This window comes from Pelobates fuscus, chromosome 1, assembly GCF_036172605.1.
Source record: "Pelobates fuscus isolate aPelFus1 chromosome 1, aPelFus1.pri, whole genome shotgun sequence".
NCBI classification, from domain to species: Eukaryota; Metazoa; Chordata; class Amphibia; order Anura; family Pelobatidae; genus Pelobates; species Pelobates fuscus.
Window position 1 is genome coordinate 9,241,075 of NC_086317.1, and position 16,681 is coordinate 9,257,755.

General features: G+C 41.5%; 1 protein-coding gene across 8 annotated transcripts in view; it reads left to right on the forward strand.

The window, feature by feature from the left end:
* STXBP5L (syntaxin binding protein 5L) overlaps positions 1–12,407 on the forward strand; it is a 350,034-nt gene extending 337,627 nt beyond the window's left edge. For 4 of the 8 annotated variants that reach the window (XM_063446159.1, XM_063446165.1, XM_063446160.1 and 1 more), the window contains 6 exons: positions 5,313–5,552; positions 6,395–6,755; positions 8,121–8,286; positions 10,156–10,267; positions 10,816–11,036; positions 11,380–12,407. In XM_063446159.1, coding sequence (XP_063302229.1) covers positions 5,313–5,552; positions 6,395–6,755; positions 8,121–8,286; positions 10,156–10,267; positions 10,816–11,036; positions 11,380–11,421 — 1,142 coding nt within the window. In that variant the 3' untranslated portion in view covers positions 11,422–12,407. Of the gene's footprint in view, positions 1–1,251; positions 1,357–5,312; positions 5,553–6,394; positions 6,756–8,120; positions 8,287–10,155; positions 10,268–10,815; positions 11,037–11,379 lie in introns of all 8 variants that reach the window. The other 4 variants (XM_063446146.1, XM_063446152.1, XM_063446156.1 and 1 more) reach the window with 2 other exon arrangements.
* Positions 12,408–16,681: the final 4,274 nt, after the last annotated feature.

The window sequence follows — 16,681 nt, forward strand, 5'->3', positions numbered from 1 at the left end:
GACCTCAATCCAATAGAAAATCTGTGGTCAGAATTAAAGATTGCTGTTCACAAGCGCAAACCATCCAACTTGAAGGAGCTGAAGCAGTTTTGCAAGGAGGAATGGTCAAAATCCCAGTGGTAAGATGTGGCAATCTCATAGAGACTTATCCAAAGCGACTTGGAGCTGTGATTGCCCTAAAAGGTGGCTCTACAGAGTATTGACATTAAGGGGAGTGAATAGTTATGCACATTGACTTTTTCTGTTATTTTGTCCTATTTGTTGCTTGCGTCACAATAAAAAAAAACAACCATCTTCAAAGTTGTGGGCATGTTCTGTAAAATAAATGATGTAAATCCTCAAACAATCCATGTTAATTCCACACGAAAAATGCCAAGGGGGGTGAATACTTTTTGCAAGGCACTGTATGTGTTTATTTATTGTGTGTGCTCTCACCCTTATATTTGTTTTTGTTTTGATACACTGAGTTTTGGTGTGGTTGGGTGATCTACCGAGGATGATAGTAGCACCATATCACAACCTTTTACCTTATATATTTATTGTTTCTGTCAATCTTTATTTGACAGTACGTTGCACCCGTGTCCTCATCGCTACAAGAGAGTGTAACCCCTAGTAACACAAATCAGATACATCACAAAGCCGAATCGATAGGGATAGAGGCGGATCGATAGGTCTACCCCACAATCCCATAAAGGGGAGTTCATATTATAGAACCGTGTGGTGGAACCTTTTTAAGACACCGGCTGATACAGAATTCAGAGCCAAATCCAACTGGCTCTGAAGATTGTAAGTGTACACCTTTTTCCATATATACATTTTTCACCAATTTATGGTTAGCACTAAGTGTTGTATTCTTTTTTCTTTTTGAGATACTTGTGCTTCATGATTCCTTCCCCATGAGGGATTACTTGAAAAGTAGTATCATTCTCACCATAGACCACGCTTCTATGTTTTGTAGCGGCTCAAGATTTGCTGTTGGTAATTTGTGTTGTGCATAGAAGGAGAATATATACACACATGGTTTTGTGTTTGTTTTATAGTTTGTTGCAAGTAATATAGTCTCCCTATTAATAGTGGTATAACATTGAAATCACCGAGTCATTGGTTGACTATCAAAGATTGTCGGGGAGGGGGTGATCTCTGTCATACTGTCCTGCCTGCAGTTGGTTATTAATTATAATGTTTTAAATCTGTGTCCAAATAATTGTTGCTTCCATTGTTACTGTCCTTTGCAATACATGGTTCCGGTAGCATTAGGTCACATTTCCAGACGGGCAATGCTTCAGCAATTACATGGAATCAGTACTTTCTCAAATGACGAGTACCACTATTCACCTAATACGTGGTCCGACAAAGGTAAGACTGGTGATATTAGAGGCGTCTGTCACTTAGTATATGTAGTGTCCATAGTATAAGTAGTATCTGTAGTATATATAGTATATGTGGTGTCCATAGTATATGTAGTGTATAGAGTGTATATGGTGTCCGTACTATAATTAGTATCTGTAGTATATATGGTATCTGTAGTATATATGGAATCTGTAGTATTTATGGTATCAGTAGTATTAGTAGAATATCTAGTATCATATTATCCATAGCACATGTAGCATCCATAGTATATGAAATATCTACACTATGTATAGTATTAGTACTATCCTGTGTATATGTAATATCATTGAGTGTAAGTGTATTAAAATTCAGCAAGTATAGTAAGTGTAGTAAGCGTATTAAGTGTAAAAGTGTATTAAGTATAATAAGTGTAGTAAGTGTATTAAGTATAGTAAGAGTATTAAGTATAGTAAGTGTAGTAAGTTTGTTAAGTATAGTAAGTGTATTAAGTATAGTAAGAGTATTAAGTATTGTGAATTGTAAGTGTATTAAGTATAGTAAGAGTATTAAGTATAGTAAGAGTATTAAGTATAGTAAGCATAATAAGTATAGTAAGTGTAGTAAGTCTGTTAAGTATAGTAAGTGTAGTAAGTGTAGTAAATGTGTTACGTGTAGCAAGTGTATTGAGTGTAGTAACTGTATTAAGTATTGTAAATGTTTTAAGTGCAGTAAGTGTATTAAGTATAGTAAGTGTATTAAGTACAGTAAGTGTAGTAAGTATAGCAAGTGTATTAAGTGTAGTAAGTATCGTAAGTGTATCAAGTGTAGTAAGTGTATTAAGTATAGTAAGTGTTGTAAGCAAAGTAAGTGTATTACGTGTAAGCGTATTAAGTATATCAAGTGTAGTAAGAGTAGTAACAGTATTAAGTATAGTAAGCATAATAAATGTAGTAAGTGTTTTAAGTGTAAGTGTAGTAATTGTAATAACTGTATTAAGTGTAGTAAGTGTAGTAACAGTATTAAGTAGGATAAGCATAATAAATGTACCCGTAGTCCATGGTTTAAGTGTAAGTGTATTAATTGTAATAACTGTATTAAGTATAGTAAGCATAATAAATGTAGTAAGTGTTTTAAGTGTAAGTGTAGTAATTGTAATAACTGTATTAAGTGTAGTGAGTGTAGTAACAGTATTAAGTAGGATAAGCATTATAAATGTACCCGTAGTCCATGGTTTAAGTGTAAGTGTATTAATTGTAATAACTGTATTAAGTGTAGTAAGTGTGGTAACAGTATTAAGTTACATAGTTACATAGTTACATAGCTGAAAAGAGACTTGCGTCCATCAAGTTCAGCCTTCCTCACATATGTTTTTGCTGTTGATCCGTAGTAGGATAAATGTAGTCCGTGGTTTAAGTGTAAGCGTAGTAATTGTAATAACTGTATTAAGTATAGTAAGCACGTTAAGTGTAATAGATAAAGTATAGAAAAATAATAAATTAAATCAGGGATGCTATTAAAATAAATGCTTTAAAGCTCTGGTATGTAGCTGTGGGTCCAGGTAGGTCCATTGGACCCTTTCAGCAACTCGGGTCGGTATCATTGAATTTTTAGTTTTTTCCCCTCCTCCGTCACCGCAGAGAAAGGAGAGCCTCAGGGCAATCTGCTAGCTATAAATAGCTTTATATGTGGATTTAAGTAGCTAGTTATGTGTAAGTGGGTTACTTTGTGTGTGTGTGAATAATTATGGATGTGTATATTATATATATATATATATATATATGTATTTCATATATTTGTGTGAGTGGGGTGATTAGCTGGTTAGTGAGTAGTTAGTTAAGTTGTTTGTATAGCCAGATGTGCGTCAGTGACTAATGTGTAAACATAACTATGTTTAAAAGAAGAAAAACTACCACAACAAGAGGACATAGTCTTAAATTAGAGGGACAAAGGTTTAAAAATAATATCAGGAAGTATTACTTTACTGAGAGGGTAGTGGATGCATGGAATAGCCTTCCAGCTGAAGTGGTAGAGGTTAACACAGTAAAGGAGTTTAAGCATGCGTGGGATAGGCATAAGGCTATCCTAACTATAAGATAAGGCCAGATACTTCACGACATCTATTTACCCTTGGACCCCAACTATAAAATGTCTTGGACCAGACCCATGAAAGCATTCTTTCTTAAATAAAATCCCCTGATGCACCCAAAGAAAGCGGTTTTATTGAGGGTCTTACTGCATTGAAATAATGTCTTCCTAAAAACCTGCCCAGGCTCTGTAATGAGAAATGTGCGGCTATTCAGGTGCTAATCATCAAGTGAATTGATTCCGATATTCAGTTTGTTTATAAATTAACCGAATCGTTCAATATACCATTAATATTGTCCAACTTTAGTAAACGAGTTCAGTTGAGTCAGGTAACTATGAAGCCTGGAGAGAAACCTCAAAGGATTCTTAATGTGGAGATTTAGAAATGTCCCTAAAATAAGGGGGACAAAGTTCTAAAGGTTGAGCAGTTACCGTGGAAACTAGTGGAATGTGCGTGTCTATTGCCCCGTTTACACTTTCCTTATTATAAGATTTCATACTTGGACTCTTACCCTATTATAAACCGACATATTGTTTTATTGAACATAAGATATAAGTATCCTATATGTGGATTAGACAGTTTTTACCAATGTTGATTTAATGAGTTTATTGAGATGGTAGGTGGACGGTTTGTTTTTGTTTCTTTCTCACACCGTTCTATGAATCACAGAGTATAATAAAGCACAACTGTGTCTGGAATATCTGAATCCCAAAAATTGTTCAAAGAAAAAGGTGTCAGGATTACAGTCAGGATCAGGGATTCACAATTGGACAATTTGATAGATAAAGTCAGACACTTAGTACAGACTAATATCAATGGGATTTTTATTATCTATCTTTTATAAAAAGCAGAATGCAGGTTTGTTTTTGATAGAAACAATAATGATTTATTAAAATGTTTGCCTTAAGTGATCTCGGGGATCTAAAATGCAGGTTTTCTGACCAAATTCTGATGTTAATGAAACAGTCAATCAAGGGCGTTGTAAGGGTGAAAAAAAACCTGCCTCCCCCCAAACACCAACACTTAACATGCCTATTGATACACACAGCTACTTACAGATACACACAGACTGGGAGCCACAGACACATATGCACAGGCAAACACAGGCACAGAGGCACTGTTTGGAACACACAGACAGAGTCAGGCACAGACAGGTACATACTGACACAGACAGGCACACTAGACACACACACACACACACATACATACATACACACAGACACGGACACAAAGACACAGACAAGTACAACACAGGCACATTCAGATAAATACAGGCATACTTACATTATGTAAAAATTATACTGGCTCTCTTGAAGGCCATGCAGGTGATGTGGGGGTGGGCAGGAGGCAAGTCCAGTATTTGTTTTAGAGCCGGCAGCCACAAAACTCCTGTAAGGAGTGCTGACAGCATTCCGCAAGCCCAGGTCTTCATTTTCCTGGTCCCCAGGCCCGTCTGAATGGCTGATGTGCTGTCCAGTGCCCTGAGTTAGTAAGCAGCACAGTAATAGATACACATTGATTGTGATAGAATGCGTATAGCCTACACCTCCCATTAGCAATGCCCTGCAGTCAGTTCATTTTAAACTCTGTTGTTTTCATACCCTGAATTGTTGTTGTCACTGTGTGTACAGCTTGACCCAGATCTTCTTCCTGGAGTACGATAAGATTATTTCACAGAATGGGTAGGGGTGCAATGAAACGTGTGTGTTTTAAACGTTTGACATCATTACAGGCAGCATTATATATGCTTTGTATCAATTCACTATTGAGAGTACACATATTGGAAAGTGAACATGGTAGTCATTTTCTCCATTTTACCATTAAAATCAATGTCACTGTCCCTTTAATAATTACTATACGTGTTATGATAATTCCACTTATTACGTTGTTTGTACAGAGAGCCGGGACAACTCCTTCAGCCGATCCCGCAGCTCCAGCGTGTCCAGCATTGACAAGGAAACAAAGGAAGCTATCACGGCACTGTGTTTCATGGAGACATTCGCAAGAAAGAACGACCAGACGCCATCCCCATGTCTATGGGTCGGAACAAGTCTTGGGATGGTCCTGATCGTAACACTTAGCATGCCTTCTACGGAGGAGCAGAGGCTGACAGAGCCCGTCATGGTGTCTCCCAGCGGTAAGCAGCACATTCTCACCTTTAAGATCTTCAGGTCAAGTTGAATTCCTCAGTAACTAACAGCATGATTTGTATATTCTGGACATACGTTTTCTGTAGCCATAGTGTGGTCCTTAATTTATAAATATCAGCTTATAAACATTTGACTTTTAAAACATTGAAAATATGTGGTTCTCTAGCAGGCTGTATTTGGAATCGAAATGCTGTGTGAAATGTTTTTAAATCAGACTGTCATATTGTAAGATAGCTTTTATGACAGCAAAGCCCTGCCTGTTACTGGCGTAGATGGTGTGTAATCTTTCTAAACATGCTGACTCTGATTAAAATAATAACCAATTTAACACTCACAATATAAAGGTTAAATGCCCTGTGTTCAAGTCAATATTACACCATTGTGAGATGATATCAGAGGCTTTTACACCTTGAGAATCTACTCCATTACTCCAAGTAATTAACTGTTCTATGATATTTGCAGATTCACCTCAAGAACCAGCAGATTCTGTCAGATAATCTTCCCAATAACCCTGGGAATCTGCCGATTCAATCAACCCATTTACTATGATAATCTGCTAATTCATTCTGAGAATATTCCATTAAACAAGATTTGAAGGATCTGAACATTTATCCTGACAATCTACTCATTCAGCCTTAGGATTCTGTGGGATCCTGACAAACATCATCTTACATTACAGTTTTATGAACTATAACGAAAACATATCAGAATTCAAATTGCACATACAAGATATAGGGCACTTAGTGCGGTTTTGTTTAAGAAAAATGATACACAGTACACAAGTGGTTCTCATAGAGGAGTCTAAGAATGTCTCCCTGCTTCTCCCTAGGCACGGTCTTAATGCTGAAGGGAGCCATTCTCACCTTTTCATGCCTGGATTGCATGGGGTCTCATATACGCCAACCATATGAAATCTGGAGAGACCCAAACAGCTTGGATGATAACGAGAAAACACGGAAGAGGAAACTGGTCATGTTCTCGCCTTCATCTTCACAAGACATGGGCGATCACCAGTTTGCAGTTGTTTGCTCAGAAAAACAAGCCAAAGTGTTCTCATTGCCCTCCCAGACCTGTCTGTATGTTCACAACATCACAGAGACCTCCTTCCTACTACGAGCAGACATAGTTACCATGTATAACAACGTGTTGCTGGCGTGCTTCTGTGCCAATGGGCATATCATGACTATAAGGTATTTACCATCAACAGAAATGTGGAACATGAGTCTGTTACAGAAGTGAGAGAAAGCCCAGTATTCTTCGAGAATGTCATAGCCTGGTTCTCCAGAGAATGCATGATTCGGAGCCCAGTCTGGCCAATTTGTCAGGCATCTTTCCTTTGTCGGTGGGGGTGCATTGGCCCTTCTAAGGCCTCTTGCGTACCAAGCCCATATCCGCAGAGCGTAGGGAGCCACGTGAGTCAGAGTCCCGTGCGCCAGAGGGTCCGGGCGTAGGTCCCGGTGGGGCGGGTGGAGCGTCCCCATGGAGGGCATCGAGGGCCTTACGTAAGGAGTCCGCCAAGGCGGCACACAGCCAAGCCTGGAGGCCCTCAGGGGCATGGAAGCCAGGTTCATCAGACATGACAGATGTCACTGAAACAGAGGTAAGGTACAATCAGTGTGGTACCCAGATAACGCCAGCTGGGGGTCACCTAGCGTGAAAGAGGTGGGAAGCGGCTGGGGAGTGAGGGGGAGACCGTGGGGGCGGTAGAGCCCAGGAGGGAACCACAGGAATGCAAAGCGTGAGGGCCGGCCAGGGGTGAGCCCGAGGAGGGAGTAAAAGAGCAGAGCAAAAACCCAAAACCCCTTGACTGGTAGCAGAGCAGCTACCCCACAGACAGCCAAGCAAAAAACACAGATACAGTATACAGTAACACAGCAAGTAAATACCATGAAAAAAACCCAGCCCAGAACAGAAACACTCTCTGAGTTGGTGAGTGTTCACCTGGAGGCAGCAGCAAAGAAAGAGGAAGTGGGAGGGTTTTATACTGCTGTTGTTTTGTTCTGATTGGTTGTTTTGAAAAGTTCTGTTAACTATTTCTTTGCTGCTGGAGGTTTCAGTAAAGAAGGTAAAGCAAATGTGAAGCCTCCTGTCCTGCCATAAAATTAGAATTTCCTCTTGTGCGTGGATATAGAGAAAATAACAGAACATTGTGTGTACATGTAACTTTAATAAAAACATGCACGTACACGATATCAGAGATAAAACAGAATATTAAAATGAAAAGCCACTCCACGTGTGTCCCAATATTCAGGCATAGAATCCGGTATGTAATAGAATAATAAATAGGACCCTGCTCATTTCATCCATTGAGCACAGACTTCCTTAGTAAAAGAAAAATGGTAATAAAATCACTGTAACAAATAAAATTGTTTTGGGGCTGATAAGATGACGAGGACTTTTGCAGAATTTATACCAGACACAGGCTGGTCGACCGGTACAAAGAACCATAATACAAATTGGGCATTTAATATGGAGGATTGACAATGGTAAAGATACTTCAGTTTATGATAAATACATGCCTTCCGTACAGATGTAACGTGTTTTTGTTGTTGCAGCCTCCCCAGCTTGCGCCCTCTGCTGGATGTGAATTACCTGCCTCTAACAGACATGAGGATAGCACGGACCTTCTGCTTCACGAATGGTGGCCAAGCTTTGTACTTGACATCTCCCACCGAGATCCAGCGAGTGACTTACAGTCAGGAGATGTACGACAGTCTGCAGGTGAGGACGACAGTGCGTAAAACGTTTGGATATTATCAGGTACAATCCATGGTCAGTACGTAGTCATACAGACGTCATTAACATGTGCCACCAAAAAAGCAAACATGTACGTAACATGGCACCAGCAAGAATGTCCTTTTATTCATTAAACTAAAGCGAAAAAATCGCATCCATTCAAAAAAGAAAAAAATACCAACAAATCTACGTTAAATATAGAGATTAAAAAGTGTTTGAAAACACCAGATATTTTCTTTAACAATATGTGTTCATAATTAACTAGTTATCACAAACTTTAACTTTCTTTAAATAATGGTCTGGGCCCATAATTAAGCCTTGTGTTAAGATGTGCTTAGATACGCCCCTTGCTCATGCCTGTGTGTACTTGGATTGTCAGTTTGCGATCTGTTCATCTGAACACAGAGATTTCTTGCTGGAGACGACCTTTTCCTGCAGCAGATCATGATTTAGAATCTGTCGGCGATACAGATGCTGTAAATGTCAGCGGTAGCATTATGCGATTATTAGACGTATCTAATCACAGGCTCGATTCTGGTTTCTGCAGTTAATTACCATGAAACAATCCACAGACTCCTGGACTTAAAATATTAAAAAAAAAAAATAGATAGAGAGGTTTCCAGTGTGAGACGTTTCTCTCATTATTTGCAGAGCGCCCTGAGTTCCATAACTTTCTCCTCCGTGTCTTTTATCTGTTACATAACATTCAGGAAGTTATTCACTAAATGCCAATCTAGTTTCTGGATTGCTAAACTTTGTGCAATACCCAACATTTTAATCTAAAATGCAATTTGGTTATTCACTAAATGTAATGTGTGGATATTGCACAAAACAGCAGTGGAGACAGGTTGTGCCTTAGTCTGTGCTGTGCTGTTCTGCGATGGGTTCTGCCATCGTGTATGCTGTGCTGAGACAGGTTCTGCTATAGTCTATGTTGTGCTGGGTACACACTGAGTCTGTCTGGTACACACAGAGTCCCTCTGGTACACACTGAGTCTGTCTGGTACACACTGAGTCTGCCTGGTACACACTGAGTCTGCCTGGTACACACAGAGTCTGCCTGGTACACACAGAGTCTGCCTGGTACACACAGAGTCTGTCTGGTACACACAGAGTCTGTCTGGTACACACAGAGTCTGTCTGGTCCACACTGAGTCTGTCTGGTACACACAGAGTCTCTCTGGTATACTCTGAGTCTATCTGGTATCCTCTGAGTCCCTCTGGTACACACAGAGTCTGCCTGGTACACACAGAGTCCCTCTGGTACACACAGAGTCTGCCTGGTACACACAGAGTCTGCCTGGTACACACAGAGTCTGCATGATACACACTGAGTCTGCCTGGTAGACACTGAGTCTGTCTGGTACACACAGAGTCTATCTGGTATACTCTGAGTCCCTCTGGTACACACAGAGTCTGCCTGGTACACACAGAGTCTGCCTGGTACACACAGAGTCCCTCTGATACACACAGAGTCTGCCTGGTACACGCAGAGTCCCTCTGGTACACACAGAGTCCCTCTGGTACACACAGAGTCCCTCTGGTACACACAGAGTCTGCCTGGTACACACTGAGTCTGCCTGGTACACACAGAGTCCCTCTGGTATACTCTGAGTGCCTCTGGTACACACATAGTCTGCCTGGTACACACAGAGTCTGCCTGGTACACACTGAGTCTGCCTGGTACACACTGAGTCTGCCTGGTACATACTGAGTCTGCCTGGTACACACAGAGTCTGCCTGGTACACACAGAGTCTACCTGGTACACACAGAGTCTGCCTGGTACACTCTGAGTATATCTGGTAAAGTAGGATGTTGACATTGATTGGTGGATTTGTTTAATTTCCCCCCAGGAAATGCTTGGGGATCTATTCTCTCTGGTGGAAACTCCCGAAGCACAAAACAAGGGTTTCTTGAAAGGACTATTTGGAGGAAGTGGACAAACATTTGACCGAGAAGAACTGTGTAAGTGGATCAAAAGATTGGCATGTCCTTGGTCTTAAAACGGTATATTATGCAGCTCTTTAAAGTGAAGAGATCCATGCGACAAACGGCTAGAGTTATTAAATGAATACTGTAAACGTACTGGGTATCTTACATGGCTGTCCTGGTGTGAATCACTGTGTGAGTAGGAGCAGTGCAGCGTGTTTCTCACTGTGTGTTCTTTTTCCAGTTTTTCTTACACGGCTGTCCTGATGTGAATCAGTGTGTGAGTGGGAGCAGTGCAGCGTGTTTCTCACTGTGTGTTCTTTTTCCAGTTTTTCTTACACGGCTGTCCTGGTGTGAATCACTGTGTGAGTAGGAGCAGTGCAGCGTGTTTCTCACTGTGTGTTCTTTTTCCAGTTTTTCTTACACGGCTGTCCTGATGTGAATCAGTGTGTGAGTGGGAGCAGTGCAGCGTGTTTCTCACTGTGTGTTCTTTTTCCAGTTTTTCTTACACGGCTGTCCTGATGTGAATCAGTGTGTGAGTGGGAGCAGTGCAGTGTGTTTCTCACTGTGTGTTCTTTTTCCAGTTGGTGAAGCGGCAGCAGGTAAAGCCTCCCGAAGCCTGGCACAGCATATCCCAGGACAGGGGGGGCTAGAGGGAGTGAAAGGAGCAGCAACAGGAGTAGCTGCAGATCTGTATCGAGCCCGCATCGGTCTGGATGAGAGAGGGCAGAGGCTGGGCGAATTGGAGGAGCGGACAGCAGGGATGATGTCCAGTGCGGAGGCTTTCTCCAAACATGCACACGAGGTATAATCTCATTTCTCGGCTACAGCTCTGTGAGGAGTGCAGCGACCATGGACTAAACACAAGGGGAAAATGTAAAACATAGAAAGTAGCAACGGGTAACACAATTCTATTTACATTTTACCATTTTAGAGTGTAGCTGTCTGTAGATAATTATTGTAAACAGCTGGATGCTGTGAGATACAGCAAAGAACACGGGTCATAATGCTGAGCATTCGCAGTGTCAGTCTGGGGATATAAAAGGTTCAGCATCAGAGAAGGACAACAAGACGATGTATAAGTAGAGTAACACAAAGCAAGATAGATGTTTCTTTGTTTCATTGTCACAATCTCTCCTTTTCTGCAGCTGATGTTAAAATACAAGGATAAGAAGTGGTACCAGTTTTAAAGCGTGGTGCCCGGAGGGTTTTATGCCAATCAGACATAGCGCATTGAGCGCATGGCTCGACTCCAGCATTCTCCATCGATGTGTCCACACTTCACCATGATGGACCACGAAAGACCATTTCTACCGCAAAGTGGATCAAACCAGGTATCTATCGTGATATCAAAGGACCCTCGATCACTGAGGAGTTTGCAAAGCTTTCTTCCCACGACTCCCGGATGCTCCAGCAGCCAATGGGCAAAATGCTCTACCAGAACTTCCATAACCGGAAATCTCAAGAGGGCATGTCAGCTTTTTATAAATGTTTTCTGGATACAGACTATCAATGAACTCTAAAAACTAGCTTGTTAATCACACACAATGACAACATTTAAAAAAAAAAATGTAGAAAAATATTTGCATGAAAGAAATTACATTCAACAGAGAACAGACGCATGTTGTGAAGAGGATTTATAGCAAAGAGGGAAGAGAAGAAAAGTGATGGGTAATGGACTTTCTAGTCTTGCGGCGGTCACATTAGACAGGTGGTATTTTCATGTGTGCGCCTACTCATTGCTGTTTAATATAGAGCTTTGTTCTGTCCGCTGACAGGCCCTAAGCGCAGTCTTCATAGTGGAAATTGTGGACTGCTATTGCGGGACATGCGCGGATTAGCGATTTTCTTATCAGAGTTATCAGTCTATTGTGTGCAAAACTGTACAGATGTATAGAGAGTAATTGGGATCATTTGGTGCAGAGAACGCTGGGTGATGGCGTGCACAGTCGCGGTTATTAACGCAGTCGCGGACAGTGGATTCTGTCCCAGATAAATATGATGGCATTGAAGAAGGCCAGTGGCGCCTACGTTTTAGGTAAGTGAATGTGGCATGGTGCCAATTATTTACAGGACGTAGGTACAACAAGCCCCATCCTTTCAATAGGTTAGCTCTAAGACTTAATACAAATTGTATGTGTTTGGAATTAAAGTGTAATTTGACATCCTGATAAACCAGATGAGTACTGTCTTTTCTTTTGTTCAGTGTTGCAGCCTGTGTCTGACTTTATCAAGTATAAAAAAAAAAGGAATTGAAAGGGTCAGAATGCTGATTACATTTTCAATTATATCATTATTCAACCAGTGATGCTATAATAAACGGTATGAATTGTGATCACCTGGCAAGACTTGCTCATTACTAGTGGTGACCAAGGATCAGCTGGCATTAAATGCAGCCAATCACAGTGCAGAGGAGAGCAGCCCAGGGATGGCTTGCCAACTGGGAAGCTCTCCATTCTTGGATCTTTGTGAATAAATCCCAATATTTTGAGCAATGAACTTCTGTCTGCAGAATGCAACCCCGAGCTTTGCAAGTCCCAAATTATTGAATTTAGTCCTGAATGCAAGGAGGTCAGTGTTATTCAGAATATTAAATCCTGCCACTCAGCGTCACAGTAAATTATAGCGGTCACTTGGTACCGATGTAAAGGTAATTGGCTGGATTAGACCAGATCTGAGTATAGGACCTTAATTACACAATCTTCCTGGTCAATTTCTAAACAGATTATGGCTGGTAGCCCTCCAGCACAGACGCCATACACCCCACATTAAATAAAGAAATGACAGCAATTTCAAATGTTAATTAATTCTAAATGTTAAAGCCAATTACTATCCACTGTTACTAATGGAAGACATTGGGTATAGATGGATCAGGTGTGCTGAAGGCATGTCTAACTCATGATGGGAGGCAGCCGGCTTTGTAACTGCAAATATACAGAGCTCTGTGTGTGCAGTGAGAGGAGCCCCGTCACTGGATTTAGAATATACATTACATGCACACACGTAGTAGTCCAACCGTCAAACCCCATAGTGTGTGCAAAGTGATGTAATATGGGAATTATTTACTGGTTTGACTTGCTTTCTACAGTGTACTACTGTCATGTCTCAGTCTACTTGAGATTAGTGGGAGTTAGGCTGCCATTTACTATGAATTCCACCCTGTCCGGTGGAGTGGATTCTGTCTGCAGGCATATTAAATCAGGAGTGTGGTAACACCAGTCTCACTCACAGCGTTCTAACATAACGTAATATAAAAGATACGCCTAACGCCAAAGCCTGTATTAAGAACATGTAATACAATCTCTGAGTTCTGGAGACTCGGTCTCATGGTTAGTTATGATGGCTCAATCCATTGGCATTCATTTACCATAACAATTGTTTCAGTTATGAGAGTATTTCTCTCCTCTCATGATGGGTATTAAATGTGGAGTGTGTTTCGATGCCCATTTTGCTCCCCTTATAATATCATAAGAAGCACAGGCGAAGCATGTGGATTGTTTTGATATGTGCCTCTATTTAGCTCATAAAATGACAGAACAAAGTGTTAAAAAGGACTTTACCTACACAACTATGCAAACGTTTTAGGCAGGTGGAACACTTTGAAAAAGAATGTTAATAGTTTATTAATAACTTAACAACATGCAAAGTGATTGAACAGAAGAACAATCAAATTATTTGCCTTTCCAAGCTCAGTGCCCGTGCCAAGCACCCAGAGGTATGTGTAGGAGGATGAGATTCTCTTTATCTCCCAAATTCCACCATCACGATCATGGCGTCTAATGCAGATGAGCAGCTGTTACACAAAGTGCGATGGGGCAGATGTGCTCTGAAATGAGAAGTTCGAGTCCCCGAGGTTGTCACTGCACTTTGTGACAACCATCTGATTTGATCCAACACATGGTATTTACAATGGAAATCAGTTTGACTTGCAGAAGCTAATTAAGCAGTGGGACGAGCGCTCAGTCCTACTAACTGTCAGCTTTTACACTGTGGCTCCCTCGGGGTCCCTCGCACCCTCCTGGAAATGACACATCATGTTCTCATGTTGTCTTTAGACCCTTCACGGCTGCTATTGCCAGTCATTCAATAACATCTTCATCCTGCAAGACGTCCCAGGTTAGCAGTCAGTGCAGTCATAGCATTGGTGATCAGAGAAGCTTGGTGTCCTCACTGCAGAGATCTCCATGCGTTTATCTTCCTTATTATCCTCTCATTATTTAATCCCGTCCTCTTCATCCGATTTGTCTCAGTTTCTTTTTTTTTTTCTTTAATAGAAATTAATTTTAAGGAGACTTTAATTTGCTCAAATTGCCCTCTTCTAACATTTAAATTTCACATCGATAAAAATACATCTAACAGATATTTTTTATCATGTATTGTATATCCAGCACGTTTTATTTTACCCACTGTGGTCTGAAACAGGTATTGTTTCAAAATTACAAAAAAAAAACAAGTCCTGCGCTCAAACTCCCACTACTCTTGGACGGCAGCAATGTACACATCAGCCCCAATATATACAGTAAAAACCAAAGAGAAAAAAGTTACATGCGCTTTTCCCAAATCCCTATGTATATTTCAACAAATGGAGTTTTTTTTTTAGTTACTCCAATGGCCATGAGAGAGCTTAGCCCACCTGCCAACGTCAAGGCAGACCCCCTCAGGTGGGTCCTACACTAACCTTTCATCTTGCTTCCTTGAGCTTCTGACAAAGATATCTCTAATGAGACAGAGAGGGGTATTTTTTTATATACATCCCTATATACTTAATAATAATAATAATAATAATAATAATAATATTATTGCCGCCATTTATATAGCGCCAACAGATTCCGTAGCGCTTTACAATATTTTGAGGGGGGGGGGATGCAACAATAAATAAGACAATTACAAGAAAACTTACAGGAATAATAGGTTGAAGAGGACCCTGCTCAAATGAGCTTACAGTCTATAGGAGGTGGGGTATTAGAAACATTAGGATAGGAAATATCAAGTAGGAGTGAAGCAGAGCTGGAGGAGAGAGCAAAGCACTATCCCATAGGAGAGCAAGAGACAGGTATGTAAGGGAGAGATTACTCTGGGAGGCCATACGCTTTCCTGAAGAGATGGGTTTTAAGGCCCTTCTTAAATGATTGAAGACTAGGGGAGAGTCTGATGGCAGTAGGCAAGTTATTCCATAGGAGAGGAGCCGCCCGTGAGAGGTCCTGAAAGCGTGAGTTGGCCGTACGGGTGCGAGCAGCGGTCAGGAGGTGGTCGCGGGCAGAGCGGAGGGTACGAGGAGGGGCATACCTCTGGATCAGTAAAGAGATATAAGAGGGGCTGGAATTGTTCAGTGCTTTAAATGTATGGGTTAGCACTTTGAATTGACTCCTATAGGATACAGGGAGCCAATGTAAGGACTGGCAGAGGGGCGAGGTGTGAGAGGACCGACTGGATAGGAAAATCAGTCTAGCTGCAGCATTCATTACAGACTGTAGCGGGGCAGTACGGCTTTTGGGGAGACCAATCAGGAGAGGGTTACAGTAATCCATGCGGGAAATTACTAGAGCATGGACAAGCTCCTTGGTAGCATCTTGCGTAAGAAAGGGGCGGATGCGGGCTATGTTTTTGAGTTGGAACCTACAGGACTTGGCAACAAACTGGATGTGAGACTCAAAGGTGAGACCAGAGTCAAGTATGACGCCAAGACAGCGCGCTTGTAGGGATGGACTTATGTGGATATCACCGACTTGAAGGGAGAGTGAGAGAGGAGGATCAGTATTAGGAGGAGGAAATACAAGGAGTTCAGTTTTAGAGAGGTTAAGTTTGAGAAAGCGTGACGACATCCAGTCAGAGATGGAAGAGAGGCAAGCAGTGACACGTTGCAGGACGGCAGGGGAGAGGTCCGGTGAGGAGAGGTATATCTGAGTGTCATCAGCGTACAGGTGGTAGTTGAATCCAAAAGAGGCAATAAGTTTTCCAAGGGAGGCAGTATAAAGAGAAAATAGAAGGGGACCAAGGACAGAGCCTTGGGGAACTCCAACCGAGACAGGGCGAGGGGAGGAGGTATCCTTGGAAAAGGAGACACTAAATGAGCGTTGGGAGAGATAGGAGGAAAACCAAGAGAGGACAGAGTCACAGAGACCGAGTGATTGAAGAGTTTGAAGGAGGAGAGCATGATCAACTGTGTCAAAGGCAGCAGAGAGGTCAAGGAGAATTAATATGGAGTAGTGACCTTTGGATTTAGCGGAGATTAGGTCATTAGTCACTTTGATAAGAGCGGTCTCAGTAGAGTGGAGAGGGCGGAAGCCAGACTGAAGAGGGTCAAGGAGAGAGTTGGAATTAAGGAAGTGAGACACACGGGTAAAGACAAGTCTTTCCAAAAGCTTTGATGAGTAAGGGAGCAGGGATATGGGACGATAGTTAGAGGGGGAGGACGGGTCAAGAGGTGTTTTTTTCAGGATAGGTATAACA